At 40.1% G+C, this 17569-nt stretch overlaps 2 protein-coding genes across 7 annotated transcripts in view; one reads left to right on the top strand and one right to left on the bottom strand.

The window, feature by feature from the left end:
• LOC148773301 (X antigen family member 5-like) overlaps positions 1-14045 on the top strand; it is a 57930-nt gene extending 43885 nt beyond the window's left edge. For 3 of the 4 annotated variants that reach the window (XM_088834115.1, XM_088834112.1, XM_088834114.1), the window contains 4 exons: positions 9008-9087; positions 9563-9701; positions 10107-10232; positions 13933-14045. In XM_088834115.1, coding sequence (XP_088690241.1) covers positions 9008-9087; positions 9563-9701; positions 10107-10232; positions 13933-13955 — 368 coding nt within the window. In that variant the 3' untranslated portion in view covers positions 13956-14045. Of the gene's footprint in view, positions 1-7067; positions 7696-9007; positions 9088-9562; positions 9702-10106; positions 10233-13932 lie in introns of those variants that run through there. The other variant, XM_088834111.1, reaches the window with a different exon arrangement.
• Positions 1-17569, bottom strand: part of LOC129535017 (X antigen family member 5-like) — a 247618-nt gene that overhangs the window by 182346 nt on the left and 47703 nt on the right. The window lies entirely within an intron of this gene.

Below are 17569 nucleotides of genomic sequence, written 5' to 3'. Positions count from 1 at the left end.
CTTTAAACTGCTGGTACCAAATATTTCTATAGAAATCATTGATGATCAAAATTTCTCTCCCTTGATGCCACAGTGGTTCAGCTTCATGCCCCCTCTCCACATCATATCTCTTGGATCTTGTCCTCCTTTGTATTTCCATAGTTGCCACATTAGAGAAAATCTAACTAGATAACATGAACAGGCTCATTATGTTATGTTCATGGGAAAATATTTTATAGGCTGTGTATTTTATCAACATTTTACCCAGTTGTCACAGAAGCATGGCACAAATGTTTCTAACAGGAAACTTAAAAACAGAAGTATTATATATAATGAATAACTATCATCTTAGAATACACTTATAAAATAATTTCTTACCCTAAACACTGAAGGAAAACAAAGTTACAAGAAAGCAATAATTGTCAATGTTGATAGGAAAATATTTGGTAAACAGTACATTTGTATTCTCAATATTACAAAAAGTGAGATCATGGCATCTGGTCCCATCGCTTCATGAAAAATAGAAGGGGAAAAGGCAGAGGCAGCGACAGATTTCCTCTTTTGTGGCTCTAAATTCACTGCAGTTGGTGATGGCAGCTATAAAATTAGAAGACAATTGCTTCCTGGAAGAAAAGCTATCACAAATTTAGAAGCATGTTAAAAAGTGAAGACATGACTTGACCAATGGAGGCCCATCGAGTCACATCTATATTGGTTCCAGTAGACATGTACAGATGTGAGAACAACAAAATGCTCTGCTGGGGATGACTTATGAGTGTCCGTTGGATTGCAAGGACATCAAGCCAGTCACACAAACAGGAAATCAACTCTGAAGATGCATTAGAACCACTGACGCTGAGGCTGAGGCGCCAAAGCATTGACCACCTGAGCAAAGAACTGACTCACTAGAAAAGACCCTGATTCTTAGGAAACATTGAAATCAGGAAGAGAAGTGGGTGAGAGAGGAGGAGAAGGTTCTATAGCTTCACCCATTCAATGGACACGATCTCGGGCAGATTCTGGGAGATGGTGAGGGACAGAGAGGCCTTGTGTGCTGCAGTCCAAGGGCTCACAAAGAGTCAGACATGGCTTTGTAACTGAACAACAACAAGATTTCAGTTAATAAATTGGATCTTCCAAGGTCGTGGTTAGGTCTCAAGATGTTAGAGGAATAGGAGGCACAGACCACTCTCTCCCACATAAATTCATCTAAGGATCGACTGCATATGGAACACCATCCAGAAACCAACTTGTGAACGATGTTGATGGGCCCTAGAAACCGAGAAAGTCAAACCCGTCTCTTAAAAAGGAGGAAGGATAAGAGATATAAAGAGAGTAAAAGTTTTTAGGGATGGAGACCCATCTTGGAGAGAGAGTCATAAAGGAGGAGGAATTTGCACAAAATAGGAAACCCTCTCTTATAGGTGTCAATGGGGGAAGAAACAGAACTGGAGGGAAAAGAACAAAAACACAGATTATGCCAGTAACTGCAATTACCAACCGAGAAGTGGCTCAGATGCTCCTGTCCACCATCATACAGTGGGGCCTGGGAGGAAGGCCTGGGCTGTATCAAACACACTATGGTTAGAACCGGGCTTTAGTGCCCTGGGGTCAATCTGATGCAGCTAAGGTGACATAGAAACCTAAACCATGGGAACTCTAGAGACAAACATTTTATTTTATTTTTTTTTTTATTTCTAAAAAAGAATTTTATTAAAAAAGCACAAATGCAAAGAAATGAACAGAGGAAAATTTATGCGTCGAACCTGGACTGGTCACTTATGATAATATACACGCTACAATTCCATTCTCTCCAATCATTCCCTACCTTCACCCTCTCCCACAGAGTCCCAAAGACTGTTCTAAATGCCTATGTCTCTTTTGCAGTCTCTTATACAGGGTTTAGGTTACCATTTTTCTAAATTCCATATATATGCGTTAATATACGGTATTGATGTTCTTCTTTCTGGCTTACTTCACTCTGTATAATTGGCTCCAATTTCATCCACCTCATTAAAACTGATTCAAATGCATTCTTTTTGATGGCTGAGAAATACTCCATTGTGTATATGTACCAAAGCTTTCTTATCCATTCATCTGCAGATGGACATCTAGGTTGCTTCCATGTCCTGGCTATTATAAACAGTGCTGCAATGAACATTGGAGTACATGTGTCTCTTTCAATTCTGGTTTCCTCGGTGTGTATGCCCAGGAGTGCGACCGCTGGATCATATGGCAGTTCTATTTCCAGTTTTCTGAGGAATCTCCACACTGTTCTCCATAGTGGCTGTACTAGTTTGCATTCCCACCAACAGTGTAAGAGGGTTCCCTTCTCTCCACACCCTCTCCAGCACTTATTGCATGTAGACTTTTGGATAGCAGCCATTCTGACTGGTGTGAAATGGTATCTCATTGTGGTTTTGATTTGCATTTCTCTGATGATGAGGGATGTTGAGCATTTTTTCATGTGTTTATTAGCCATCTTTATGTCTTCTTTGGAGAAATGTCTGTTTAGTTCTTTGGCCCATTTTTTGATTGGGTCACTTAGTTTTCTGGAATTAAGCTGCAGGAGCTGCTTGTATAATTTGGAGATTAATCCTTTATCAGTTGCTTCATTTGCTATTATTGTCTCCCAGAGACAAACATTTTAAAAAGGACCTTTCCTGAGAGAAGGCTCTAAGACCACATAGTGAACCATGGCACACTCACAGAACAGAAGACTGTGCACGTGAAAATATCAAAGGAGACCAAGCCAGCGTACATTTAACACCTTTTCCACCACGAAGGGAGAGAGGAATGTGTACGGCTGCCAGAGGTAAAAGGAAATAGGCTACTGGTATCTTTGCCAAAGAATGCTCAAACTACCACACAATCGCACTCATCTCGCACGCTAGTAAAGTCATGCTCAAAATTCTCCAAGCCAGGCTTCAGCAATACGTGAACCGTGAGCTTCCAGATGTTCACGCTGGTTTTAGAAAAGGCAGAGGAACCAGAGATCAAATTGCCAACATCCGCTGGATCATGGAAAAAGCAAGAGAGTTCCAGAAATCATCCATTTCTGCTTTATTGACTATGCCAAAGCTTTTGACTGTGTGGATCACCAGAAACTGTGGAAAATTCTGAAAGAGATGGGAATACCAGACCACCTGACCTGCTTCTTGAGAAGCCTATATGCAGGTCAGGAAGCAACAGTTAGAACTGGACATGGAAAAACACACTGGTTTCAAATAGGAAAAAGAGTATGTCAAGGTTGTATATTGTCACCCTGCTTATTTAACTTATAAGCAGAATACGTCCGGAGAAGGCAATGGCAAGCCACTCCAGCACTCTTGCCTAGAAAATCCCATGGATGGAGCAGCCTGGTAGGCTGCAGTCCGTGGGGTCACTAAGGGTCGGACACGACTGAGCGACTTGACTTTCACTTTCACACATTGGAGAAGGAAATGGCAACCCACTCCAGTGTTCTTGCCTGGAGAATCCCAGGGACGGGGGAGCCTGGTGGGCTTCCATCTATGGGGTCACACAGAGTCGGACACGACTAAAGTGACTTAGCAGCAGCAGCAGCAGGAGAAGAGTACGTCATGAGGAACGCTGGGCTGGAAGAAGCACAAGCTGGAATCAAGATTGCCGGGAGAAATATCAATAACCTCAGATATGCAGATGACACCACCCTTATGGCAGAAAGTGAAGAGGAACACAAAAGCCTCTTGATGAAAGTGAAAGAGGAGAGTGAAAAGGTTGGCTTGAAGCTCAACATTCAGAAAACTAAGATCATGGCATCTGGTCCCATCACTTCATGGCAAATAGATGGGGAAACAGTGGAAACAGTGAGAGACTTTATTTTGGGGGGCTCCAAATCGCTGCAGATGCTGATTGCAGCCATGAAATTAAAAGAAGTTTACTCCTTGGAAGTAAAGTTATGACCAACCTCGACAGCATATTAAAAAGCAGAGACATTACTTTGCCAACCAAGGTCCATCTGGTCAAGGCTATGGTTTTTCCAGTGGTCATGTATGGATGTGAGAGTTGGACTGTGAAGAAAGCTGAGCACCGAAGAATTGATGCTTTTGAACTGTGGTGTTGGAGAAGACTCTTGAGAGTCCCTAGGACTGAAAGGAGATCCAATCAGGTATTTCTAAAAGAGGTCAGTCCTGGGTGTTCATTGGAAGGACTGATGTTAAGGCTGAAACTCCAATACTTTAGCCACCTCATGCAAAGAGTTGACTCATGGGATGGGGAGGGAGTTGGGAGGGGGGTAAAAGATGGGGAACATATGTGCACCTGAGGCAGACTCATGTCAATGTATAGCAAAGCCAATACAATAATGTAAAGTAGTTAGCCTCCCATTAAGAAAAAAAGAAGACTTTGATGCTGGGAGGGATTGGGGGCAGGAGGAGAAGGGGACGACAGAGGATGAGATGGCTGGATGGCATCACCGACTCAATGGACATGAGTTTGGGTGAACTCCGGGAGTTCAAGGTGGACAGGGAGGCCTGGTGTGCTGCGATTCATGGGGTCGCAAAGGGTCGGACATGACTGAGCGACTGAACTGACTGACTAACTGATAGCAGTTAAAAGTCTCTCTATCTCTCTGAAATGCTTAATAGGTTCTCCTGTTGCCCTTTTAAACTGTCTTTCTTCCCATATTGCAGCATGAGCGTATAAAGTCAAATAAGCATACTTAGAATCAGTGTAGATATTTGCTTGCTGCCCTTCGTTTAACTCTAGCACTCAGGTCAGAGCCACAAGTTCTGCTAACTGAGCACTGGTTCCCTGGGGGAGAGATTTTACTTCTAAAACCTGTTCAGCAGACACTATGGCATAACCTGCTTTACGACCAGCATCAGGGTCTTTTCCTGTGAATCGGCTCTTCCCATCAGGTGGCCAACGTATTGGAGCTTGGGCTTCAGCATCGGTCCTCCCAGTGAATATTCACAGTTGGTTTCCTTTAGGATTGGCTGTTTTGATATCCTTGCTGTCCGAGGGATTCTCAAGTGTCTCCTCCAGTACCACAAACCAAAAGCATCAATTCGTTCTCACTCAGCCTTCTTAATGATTGAACTCACACATCTGCACATGACTACTGAAAAAGCCATAGTCGGCAAAGTGATGTCTCTGCTTTATACTATGCTGTCTAGGTTTGACAGAGGCTTCCCTCGTGGCTCAGCAGTAAAGAATTCTGCATGTGTGTACCTACGACTGATTCTTGTTGACTTTTGAGAGAAAACAACAAAATTCTGTAAATCAATTATCCTTCAGTTAAAAATTAAATAAAGTGGCAAAAGAAAGAGAATCACCCTGCAATGCATGGGATGCAGGAGACATGGGTTTCACCCCTGGGTTGGGAAGATGCACTGCCATGCCCCATGGGCAGAGGGCACGGCAACCCACTAAAGTATTCTTGCCTGGAGAATCCCCTGGACAGAGGCAGGCTCCAGTCCATGGGGCCATAGTCAGACCCAACCGAAGCAATGAGCATGCATGCATACTAGCTTTGTCATAGCTGTTCTTCCAAGGATCAAGTGTCTTAATTTCATGGCAGCAATCACCATCCACAGTGATTGTGGAGCCGCCAAAATTAAATCTGTCACTGCATCCACCTCCCCCCTTCTGTTTTCCGTGAAATGATAGGATTGGATGCAATAATCTTATATTTTTGAATGTTGAGTTTTAAGTCAGCCTTTTCTCTCTCCGCTTTCACCCGCATCAAGAGGTTCTTTAGTTCCTCTTCAGTTTCTGCTGTTAGAGTGGTATGATCTGCACATCTGACCTTGTTGATATTTCTGTCAGCAATCTTAATTCCAGCTTGTGAGACATCCACCCCAGCATTTCCCATGATGTGCTCTGCATGTAAGTTGAATAAGCAGAGTGACAATATACAACCTTGTCTTGCTCCTTTCCCAATTTTGAGCCAGTCCATTGTTCCATGTCTTATTCTAACTGTAGCTTCTTAGCCCTCATACTGGTTTCTCAGGAGACGGGTCAGCTAGTCTGGTACTCCCATCTCTAAGAATTTTCCAGTTTGTTGTGATCCACGAAGTCAGAGGCCTTGAGGTAGTCTAGTCAATGAAGCAGAAGTAGATGTGTTTCTGGAATTCCCTTGCTTTCTCCATGATCTCAGGAATGTTGCAATTTGAGCTCTTGTTTCTCTGCCTCTTCAAACCCAACTTGTATATCTGGAAGTTCTCGTTCCATATACTGTTGAAGCCTAGATTGAAAGAGTTTACTAACCGGGAGGCTTCAGAAATATGGGACAATCTAAACTTAAGAAATTGGAGGGTGTGAATGAAGCTCGATAAGGGAGAAAAGAAGAGGATTCTCTGCTTCCCATGTTGTTAGCAAGCTGGGCAAGGCCTAGACCATAGCTTCAAGTTCTTGTGTAGGACAGTAGCCTTTATCTAGAAAGACATAAACAGTTTTGCAACTGGAATAGAGGGAGGGAGAGGGCGGGGAGTGGGAGAGAGACACCCTGAGTGGATGTGAGAGACCATTAGAAGGGGGTTGACGGACGGAGGGAGGCTTCGGACTACAGCAGATGTGGTGGACTTGGGAAAAAGTAGACACATTAGACATTGTCCAGTAAAATGGACAGAACTCAGCAAGAATATGGACTTGGGCTGAAGGAGAGGGAATTGTAAACATGGTTAAGACCAAGTTTCTGTGTCCTGTCATAAGAGTACAAAGGTGGCATGGGGAATCCTGGAAGTTGACCAGGTCTGGAAAGAATTCCAAGTAAGATTTTTATGTTTATGAGCTCGTGATCTAGATGGATATGATAACCAATATTTAGATATGTAAAAGTTCCTTTTCCTTTAAAATAAGTGAGAAGTATTGAGCTATCATTTATATACGATAGAAGTCAATGATTTAAAGCATTATAGTTTGTCGAGTTTCGACATACGCATACCATTGTGTAAATGCTACCACAGTAAAAATGTAGAAAATGTCCCATTGGTTCGAAAATGCTCCCTTGGGCTATTTGCCAACAGACTGCTTCCTCTACTCCTATACACTGGCAACCACAGATATATTTCTGTGCCTATAGTTGTGCCTTTTCCAGGAATCCATTGACATGGAATCATATAGTACATAGCTTTCTGTGTCTGACATCTCTCATTGGCACAGCTGAGATGCATCCTTGCTGTTACATGCATTAGCAGTTCCTTTTTAAGTGACTGTATAGTATTCTTTTGTATGAGTATACTCTTTTGTCTTTCTTCCATCTGTATACCAGTTGTTGAATAGTTAGGCTGTTCCTAGGTTTGGCTATTAGGAGTACATGAGTAGAATATTTGAGTAAAGATCTTTGTGTGAGCATGTTTTCCTTTCTCTGGGTAAAATTAAAACTCCTAGTAAGTACGAAAATTCCCACTATAATAGAATAATAAGATGAATGTGCTACTGGAGAAGAGTGAAGAAATAGCTACAGAAGGAAGAAAAGGCTAAGCCAAAGTGGAAACAACTCCCATTTGTGGATGTGTCTGGTCGTGAAAGTCAAGTCTGCTTCTAAAAGAACAATATTGTATAGGAACCAGAGAAGTATTCAGAGAAATCAGTTACCAGTTCAGAGATTTAAATGTGCAGTGCTCCAAGCAAAAAATGGAAATAGAGATATGTATTTATGTATTTATTCCATGGAACTGAGTAAAGCCATTGCAAGCATGATGGAAAATCCAGAAGCAGAGAAGGAAATGGTTCATCAGAGCATGTATAAAAGTAGGTATTAAAAAGCCCTAATATCTATTTCTGTCATGAGTGTCTTCCCAAGACACATTCTCCACTAAGGGAAACCTGGGACTACCTATCAGCACAGTTTGTGGATGCAGAAGAAAGACTGCCCTGGAAGGAAAAAAATATAGTCTTCAAGCCTTTTCTCATCCTCCAGAGACCCTGCGGTTCCAGGACTCTACCTCAGTAGTGGGAATAGCTCAACATGCACTGCACATGCCCAACTCAAGGAGCATGTGCAGTGTGTGTGCACGCGCGCGCACGGGCACCCGTTGCTGCGCATGCGCCTGGGTGCGCATAGACCTTCCTGAGCCCGTTCTGTGAGGAGCGTTGGGCCTGAGACAGGTGTGTTTGTTCAGTCCCGGTTCTTTCTCATTACTTGAGACTCACCAGGTAGGTTCACAGATCTGTCCTGTCTGGAGTTTAAGTGTGCGTGCGTATGAGGGGGAGGCAGCAAGTTTCAGGCGGGTCGGGTAGTGCCATTTGGGGCCTTTGAGGAGGAAGGCGCTCGAGGTCGTCATCTTTCTCCTCACAGGTGTCGGGACGCCATATTTCTTGTCCCAGTGGCGGGAGAGGAAGGGCGGTGGGCAGAGGAGGGCAGGGGGTCAGATGACGGTTGGGGGGAGACTTGCAGATGCTATTTGAGATATCTGGCTCATTGGGGCCCTGGAACTGATGACAGAGCACAGAATCTGGGGCCGGCAGTGGGACCTGGGCAGGGGGCGGGGTGAACGATTAAGGAAAGGCCTAGAAACCGGACCGCGGAGGGTTTGTGACCGTATCATGAGTTTTGTGGTAAGGTGCCAAGAGAGAGGGGGACCGGTTGCTCTGTATGCAGACTCAGCTCAGCCACAGACGCTGAGAAAATCGCCATAGTCAGGCTGTAAAGACTGAGCCTTTCTTCCTGTTCCAACTGAATTCCAAGGGAATTGGGGAAAATAGGTCTGGTGAATAGGAGTGTGACAAGAGCAATAGTCCTGAATTTTTTAATTCCTACCAGTATTTCAATAAATATCTTCATGATGTAGAATTCTGTTGTGAAATCAAGCTTCCTCACAAAAATTCTCTGTCTGCCTGTGTACCTTAAGGTGATTTCTCTGCCAGCTTATTGAAGACACAAATGGCTTTGCAAGCAACTGTATTTGGTGTAATTGGAATGCATGTAGACTCATACTTAACCAGAGTTTTGTTTGAAATTATTTTCACATATGAAAAAAATAGTCAACATATGGTCATAAAAGTGATCAAATATAGCAGTACTCTTAAATACATTTTCTAAATCACAATATTCCACTTTCAGGGAGAAATATGAGTGGGCAAGTGGCATCAACATTGGGACCTATAGAGCAAGAGTCCTCTGAGCTGGATGAACCTGTGGTTGTGAGTAACGTTCCATTTGATGTTTTCTATTAGCACAAATTTACTTTCGAGAAAATGATGTTAAGTAATACAGATGCAGTGGTCAAGGTCTTCCATGCTGATAAAGGGTGACAGTTTGTCTTAGGAAGGAACATTGATCCAAATGTATTACAGTCTGGCGTTGCCTGGATGAGTATACTGTTAAATTCCCTGGAAATGTGCCCAGTGACTCCCTCCTTCTGCTTATTAACAACAGATTGCATACTTCCATCCAACATAGATTTAAATAACTTCCAAAGTCTTTCTGGGTAACTCTTATGGGAGCTAACTCTTCCCTGTGGGAAGAGTAACTTTATTAAAAGTTAGTACATAGAATTGTGTTGGGAAAATGTTGTTAGGTTTACTTATGATCAGATTATATCTATGTATTATGTATGTTTATGCTATTAGATGTATTAACAACAAAAATTTTTTATTTGCATGCACACTCTACTAGGACCAGCACTCCAGTGTTGAGCAACCTCAACAAGAGGAACCACCACCTAGGATTCAGGATATCACACCGGGAGAGGAGGAAGTAAATGGAGAGGATCCAGTGAATCGTGATGAAGAGAAGGAGAAGGATGCCTCTGAAGGTAAAGTGTATCCGTGCATCATGCCTTAAGACATAACCAGTAAGAGGAGGAAAGGAAACATTAGAAAAGGACTTCAGACAGTTCCTGAAAAACTGAGGAGAGTATAGTTTGCAGGTTAGTGTGGTCGGTCAAATTTTCCCTTGCTTTCAAGACAAAGAGAGGGGGGCAACTAAGTTGTCTGAGGACAATCCTGGAAAAGGAAAATGGCAATAACATTCAGAAAATTCTGCTTTCCTTTTTCTCCAGCAAAACATTCCCAGAATAATGCTCCTGAGGTTCTTATTCATCTCATTTTTAGCATACTAACCTAAGGCTTTTAATTCATAACACCGAGGGAATGAATATCATCATTCCCTTGTTTATACTGTATGCTTTACAGCTGAATTGATGCATTTTTTTTTAAAGATTCTGACCTTGAATCTGATCTCCAGGAATTGGCTGTGGCAAAGACTGGGGGTGAAGGTGGAGATGGTCCTGATGTCAGGGAGGAGTTTGCATCAATTATAGAGCCAGTTGAAGTGCCAGAAGCAGGTATGTCATCCATTCAGAAAGTAATTTATGTGGTTTCTGTTTTTCAGAATATTATATCTTTGCTAATATAGAGGGAACATTACTATTATTTTAATAATAGAGTTCACCTATTCTTTGAAAGATAGTTCAGACCCCAGATGCCTGAGTGCCTAACTTACAGACTTTCAAATAAAGAAACAGACAGGATCAAAGCCATATCAAATTGGAAATAGGAAACCGTTTTCTTCTCCTGAGTATAAGTACTTTAAGCAATAGCTAATTATTTTCAGGTTCTTTTATAATTTCTGCTTGTAACAAATATGGAAAGCATTTGTAATAAATATCAGTTTATATGAAATATGCTCAGGCGTTCAAATAGGTTCTAGTAACAGCTTTAACATAACGTGTGTGATTCTGTGAAATCCCTTAACTTCTAAACTCAACTTTACTCATATAAGTTGTGAATTCAGAACAGATACACTAAAATGCTAATTTTTCAATGCTAATTTTTGCATTCTCTGATTCTCTTTGATGGAATGCATACAAGAATACTCTGTTTTACATGATTTATTTATCATAAAATATCATCGAGTCAAATTTAACAGGGGAATTGAGATTTCATTTTCTGATGGGGGACACATGTACACCTGTGGCTGATTCATGTCAATGTATGGCAAAAACCACCACTATATTTTAATTAGCCTCCAATTAAATTAAATAAATACAGTTTTTTTAAAGAAGAAAATGAGCCAACATTCTGCTTGATGTTTGTTAAATTCTCTCAAATTCTGAATTCTCTAGCTCTTAAAAAGTAGTTGCATTTTAAATCTTTTCCCCAATGAAGTATGAAATGACTGAACAATGAAATGGCAAAAGATAGTCTAGTTTCCTGTGTCTGTGGCTGATCAAGTTGAGAGAGTGCATGTAGTCAGTGATATTCAAGGCAGGTGTGAGTAAGATACACATGCCAAGCACACTACCTGCCCCCCAAGTTTGGTCTATTTTTTTGGGGGGGGTTGCTTATTTTAATTGGAGGATAATTACCTTGCAATACTATGATGGTTTTTGATGATGGCTTTTGCCATACATCCCACTCTTAAAGAACTAATAAAAATCTGAGCCTGCTTGCTCCTTGGAAGGAAAGTTATGACCAACCTTGATAGTATATTAAAAAGCAGAGACATTACTTTGCCAACCAAGGTCCGTCTAGTCAAGGCAATGGTTTTTCCCGTGGTCATGTATGGATGTGAGAGTTGGACTGTGAAGAAGGCTGATCGCCGAAGAATTGATGCTTTTGAACTGTGGTGTTGGAGAAGACTCTTGAGAGTCCCTTATACTGCAAGGAGATCCAACCAGTCCATTCTAAAGGAGATCAATCCTGGATGTTCATTGGAGGGACTGATGCTAAAGCTGAAACTCCAATACTTTGGCCACCTCATGCGACGAGTTGACTCACTGGAAAAGACTCTGATGCTGGGAAAGGTTGGGGGCGGGAGGAGAAGGGGACGACGGAGAATGAGATGGCTGGATGGCATCACCGACTCTGTGGACATGAGTTTGAGTGTACTCCGGGAGTTGGTGATGGACAGGGAGGCCTGGCGTGCTGTGATTCATGGGGTCGCGGAGAGTCGGACACGACTGAGCGACTGAACTGAACTGAACCATATCAAATATGTTATTTTTCCTCTTTGATACATCAGTTTAAAAAGTTTTGAAAGTCAAAGTCTGTAACTCTATTTCTTCCCGCGTAATCAACTTAGTATCTTTCACATACGTGTTTTCCAAATTGCTGACAATTAATTGCCTGCTTCTGATTTTAAAGGAGGGACTTCATGGTTAGGGAAGAATTTACTGTGTATTCCGTTCCGTTCCGTCGCTCAGTCGTGTCCGACTCTATGCGACCCCGTGGACTGTAGCCTACCAGGCTTCTCCGTCCATGGGATTCTCCAGGCAAGAATACTGGAGTGGGTTACCGTTTCCTTCTCCAGGGGATCTTCCCGACCCAGGGATCGAACCCGGGTCTCCCGCATTGGAGGCAAACGCTTTAACCTCTGAGCCACCAGGGAAGCAGCCTTCTAGATATTTTCACTTTACATTTTTGTTCCATTCCATTAGAACATTTAGACGAAAATACCACTTCCAGACTACTTTCAAGTAACTACAGAACATGATTAAAATGTTCTCATAGAAAAATCTTAGCCCTAAATACGTGTGGTACTTAAAAAGAACAATACATAAATTACAAAGTACATAAATATAAAACCCTGCATACAATATAAAAGGTAAGAGAAAGAGCGACAGAATAAACCTAAGGGAAAAAGAAAAAGATACTTAATAAAAGACAGGTATGAATTTTTAGGAAGAGGAAAATAAATTCAACTAATAAAGACAATGTGCTAGTTTACATAATTTTTTAACACATATATATACACTTTTAAAATATTCTTTTCCATTGTGATTTATCACCGGAGATTTGGACATAGTTCCCTGCGCGGTATAGTAGGACCTTGTTGTTTATCCATTCTGAGTGTAATAGTTTGTATCTGCCAACCCCAAATTCCCAGTCCATTCCTCTCAGTTTACATAATTGTGAAGAAAATGGACAAAGCCCAAATACACATAATAAGAAATATGAATAAGACACTAACGGTATATTACAGAATTAAAACAGTATAATCTGGAACTCAGATATTTTCAGGATATTGATGAAATGGTTAATAGGATAGAAAAACAAATATTATTTAACATACCCCACAGTAACTAAATAACTCAACATCACAGATACCGTGGATGAACTTTTGAAATTGGTCAGAGTTGTCTCTCAAAAGCCATTATCATTGAGAAGCAAAGAAAAATATCTGCTTTTCCAGACGTTCTTTCTGTCTTCCTACTTGCTTTCCTGTCTCACTCATACTCCGTCTTGCTCTCCCTTTTCTTCTCTTCTCTCCTTTTTTTCTTTCTTTTTTTGTGAGAAACAGTCCTATTTCTGCTTCACATTTTGATGTCACCATGTCGCCAGTTATAGTAATGACTTAAAATTAGTGTCACTATCTAATTTATTATACCAACCGGAATGCTTTCCAGGGTGAAAAGAAACATTTAGAATTGCATGAGGGCCACAAGTAAAAAGGGGACAAATGTTGAACCAACTTAAAACAACCATATCAGGGATAAATTAGAACAAATGAAAATTTCTATACTTTTCCACAGTAGCGAAGAAACAAATGTAATACTGGCCTTTTTATTTACTTTACTTAAGCAGTAACAGAGATAACAACTGTTTAGCTATCCTATATTCAGAATACTATTTCTAATCAATATATTTAAATGATCCTTTTGGGGAATTTTTTGTTTCATTTTTTGTGTATTTTGTTTTTCTTAGGGTGTTTTTTGTTGTTACATATTTTACTGAATGTGTACACAGTTATGCCTTCTACTGAAAACTACCTTCTGATAAGTTCCACTGATTTAATTTGTTCTGAATTCAGTGTCATTGTTTTCTTGTATAACTAGGAAGACTAGTGTGTTTTTAAAAATACTGGTAATGTGCCTGTAAAATCTCTAGAGAAGATTAACTGAAGGTAAGCCAAAGGGTCGCCCTTAATGTTCTTGTTTTAGTCCATTTTATAAAACTACAACTACAGGGAACTTTGTATACCTCTCCTATCATTGAAATAAAATTCTGTTAAGTAATTTTGATGTTTTAATGTTTATATTATAGGTGAAGGGAAACCATTTGCTTGAATGAAGATAACCTGGAACCATCTATGCTGTTCTTATGCTATATATTTGACTGTTAAAGTTCTGTCAATAAAGTTTCATTTTCTACTCGCACATTCTTTGTTAAATTTATCCCTGGGTGTTTTTTGATTGGGTCGTTTATTTTTCTGGAATTGAGCTGCAGGGGCTGCTTGTATATTTTGGAGATTAATCCTTTATCAGTTGCTTCATTTGCTATTATTTTCTCCCATTCTGAAGGCTGTCTTTTCAGCTTGCTTATAGTTTCCTTTGCTGTGCAGAAGCTTTGATTTTAATTAGGTCCCATTTTTTTATTTTTGCTTTTATTTCCAATATTCTGGGAGGTGGGTCTTGGAGGATCCTGCTGTGATTTAAGTCAGAGAGTGTTTTGCCTACGTTCTCCTCTAGGAGTTTTATAGTTTCTGGTCTTACATTTAGCTCTCTAATCCATTTTGAGTTTATTTTGGTGTATGGTGTTAGGAAGGGTTCTAGTTTCATTCTTTTACAAGTGGCTGACCAGTTTTCCCAGCACCACTTGTTAAAGAGACTGTCTTTTCTCCATTTTATATTCTTGCCTCCTTTGTCAAAGATAAGGTGTCCATAGGTGCGTGGATTTATCTCTGGGCTTTCTATTTTGTTCCATTGATCTATATTTCTGTCTTTATGCCAGTACCACACTGTCTTGATGACTGTGGCTTTGTAGTAGAGCCTGAAGTCCGGCAGGTTAATTCCTCCAGTTCCATTCTTTTTCTTCAAGATTGCTTTGGCTATCCGAGGTTTTTTGTATTTCCATACAAATTGTGAGATTATTTGTTCTAGTTCTGTGAAAAATATCGTTGGTAGCTTGATAGGGATTGCATTGAATGTATAAATTACTTTGGGTAGTATACTCATTTTTACAATATTTATTCTTCCGATCCAGGAACACGGTATATTTCTCCATCTATTAGTGTCCTCTTTGATGGCAGGGCATATTTAAAGTGATGAAAGAAAGTAAGCTACAGCACAGACTACTGTACCTAGCAAGGATCTCATTCAAATATGAAGGAGACATCAAAAGCTTTACAGACAAGCAAAAGCTGAGAGAATTCAGCATCACCAAACCAGCTCTCCAACAAATGCTAAAGGACCTTCTCTAGAGAGGAAACACAGAATGAGTGTATAAACTCGAACCCAAAACAATAAAGTAAATGGCAACAGGATCATACTTATCAATAATTACCTTAAATGTAAATGGGTTGAATGCCCCAACCAAAAGACAAAGACTGGCTGAATGGATACAAAAACAAGACCCCTACATATGTTGTCTATAAGAGACCCACCTCAAAACGAGGGACACATACAGACTGAAAGTGAAGGGCTGGAAAAAGATATTCCATGCAAATAGAGACCAAACGAAAGCAGGAGTAGCAATACTCATATCAGATAAAATAGACCTTAAGACAAAGGCTGTGCAAAGAGACAAAGAAGGACACTACATAATGATCAAAGGATCAATCCAAGAAGAAGATATAACAATTATAAATATTTATGCACCCAACATAGGAGCACGGCAATATGTAAGACAAATGCTAACAAGTACGAAAGGGGAAATTAACAATAACACAATAATAGTGGGAGACTTTAATACCCAACTTACACCTGTGGATAGATCAACTAAACAGAAAATTAACAAGGAAATATAAACGTTAAATGATACAATAGACCAGTTAGACCTAATAGATATCTATAGGACATTTCAACCCCAAAGAATAAATTTCACCTTCTTCTCAAGCGCACACGGAACCTTCTCCAGGATAGATCACATCCTGGGCCATAAATCTAGCCTTGGTAAATTCAAAAAAATTGAAATCATTCCAAGCATCTTTTCTGACCACAATGCAGTAAGACTAGATCTCAATTACAGGAGAAAAACTATTAAAAATGCCAACATATGGAGGCTGAACAACACGCTGCTGAATAACCAACAAATCAGAGAAGAAATAAAAAAAGAAATCAAAATATGCATAGAAATGAATGAAAATGAAAACACAACAACCCAAAACCTGTGGGACAACTGTAAAAGCAGTGCTAAGGGGAAGGTTCATAGCATAACAGGCATACCTCAAGAAACAAGAAAAAAGCCAACTAAATAACCTAACTCCACACCTAAAGCAACTAGAAAAGGAAGAAATGAAGAACCCCAGGGTGAGTAGAAGGAAAGAAATCTTAAAAATTAGGGCAGAAATAAATGCAAAAGAAACAAAAGAGACCATAGCAAAAATCAACAAAGCCAAAAGCTGGTTCTTTGAGAGAGTAAATAAAATTGACAAACCACTAGCCAGACTCATCAAGAAACAAAGGGAGAAAGACCAAATCAATAAAATTAGAAATGAGAAGGGAGAGATCACAACAGGCAACACAGAAATACAAAGGATCATAAAAGACTACTATCAGCAATCATATGCCAATAAAATGGACAGCTTGGAAGAAATGGACAAATTCTTAGAAAAGTACAACTTTCCAAAACTGAACCAGGAAGAAATAGAAAATCTGAACAGACCCATCACAAGCACGGAAACTGAAACTGTAATCAGAAATCTTCCAGCAAACAAATCCCAGGTCCAGATGGCTTCACAGCTGAATTCTACCAAAAATTTAGAGAAGAGCTAACACCTATCCTACTCAAACTCTTCCAGAAAATTGCAGAGGAAGGTAAACTTCCAAACTCATTCTATGAGGCCACCATCACCCTAATACCAAACCCTAACAAAGATGCCACAAAAAAAAACAGAACGACAGGCCAATATCACTGATGAACATTGATGCAAAAATCCTTAACAAAATTATAGCAATCAAAATGCAACAACAGATTAAGAAGTTCATACATCATGACCAAGTGGGCTTTATCCCAGGGATGCAAGGATTCTTCAATATCCGCAAATCAATCAACGTAATACACCACATTAACAAATTGAAAAATATAAATCATATGATTATCTCAATAGATGCAGAGAAAGCCTTTGACAAAATTCAACATTCATTTATGATCAAAACCCTCCAGAAGGAAGGAATAGAAGGAACATTCCTCAATGTAATAAAAGCTATATATTACAAACTCACAGCAAACATTATCCTCAATGGTGAAAAATTGAAAGCGTTTCCCCTAAAGTCAGGAACAAGACAAGGGTGCCCACTCTCACCACTGCTATTCAACATACTTTTGGAAGTTTTGGCCGCAGCAATCAGAGTAGAAAAAGACATAAAAGGAATCCAAATCGGAAAAGAAGTAAAACTCTCACTGTTTGCAGATGACATGATCCTCTACACAGAAAACCCTAAAGACTGTACCAGAAAATTACTAGAGCTAATCAATGAGTATAGTAAAGTTGCAGGATATAAAATCAACACACAGAAATCCTATACACTAACAATGAGAAAATAGAAAGAGAAATTAAGGAAACAATTCCATTCACCGTTGCAACGAAAAGAATAAAATACTTAGGAATAAATCTACCTAAAGAAACAAAAGACCTATATATAGAAAACTATAAAACACTGGTGAAAGAAATCAGAGAGGACACTAATAGATGGAGAAATATACCGTGTTCATGGATTGGAAGAATAAATATTGTGAAAAT

Source organism: Moschus berezovskii, chromosome X (genome assembly GCF_049115385.1).
Source record: "Moschus berezovskii isolate FMDL1 chromosome X, NW_MosBer_1.0, whole genome shotgun sequence".
Classification (NCBI taxonomy): domain Eukaryota; kingdom Metazoa; phylum Chordata; class Mammalia; order Artiodactyla; family Moschidae; genus Moschus; species Moschus berezovskii.
The sequence above is the reverse complement of the archived record's forward strand: the minus strand, read 5'-3'. Positions and strand labels throughout refer to the sequence as shown.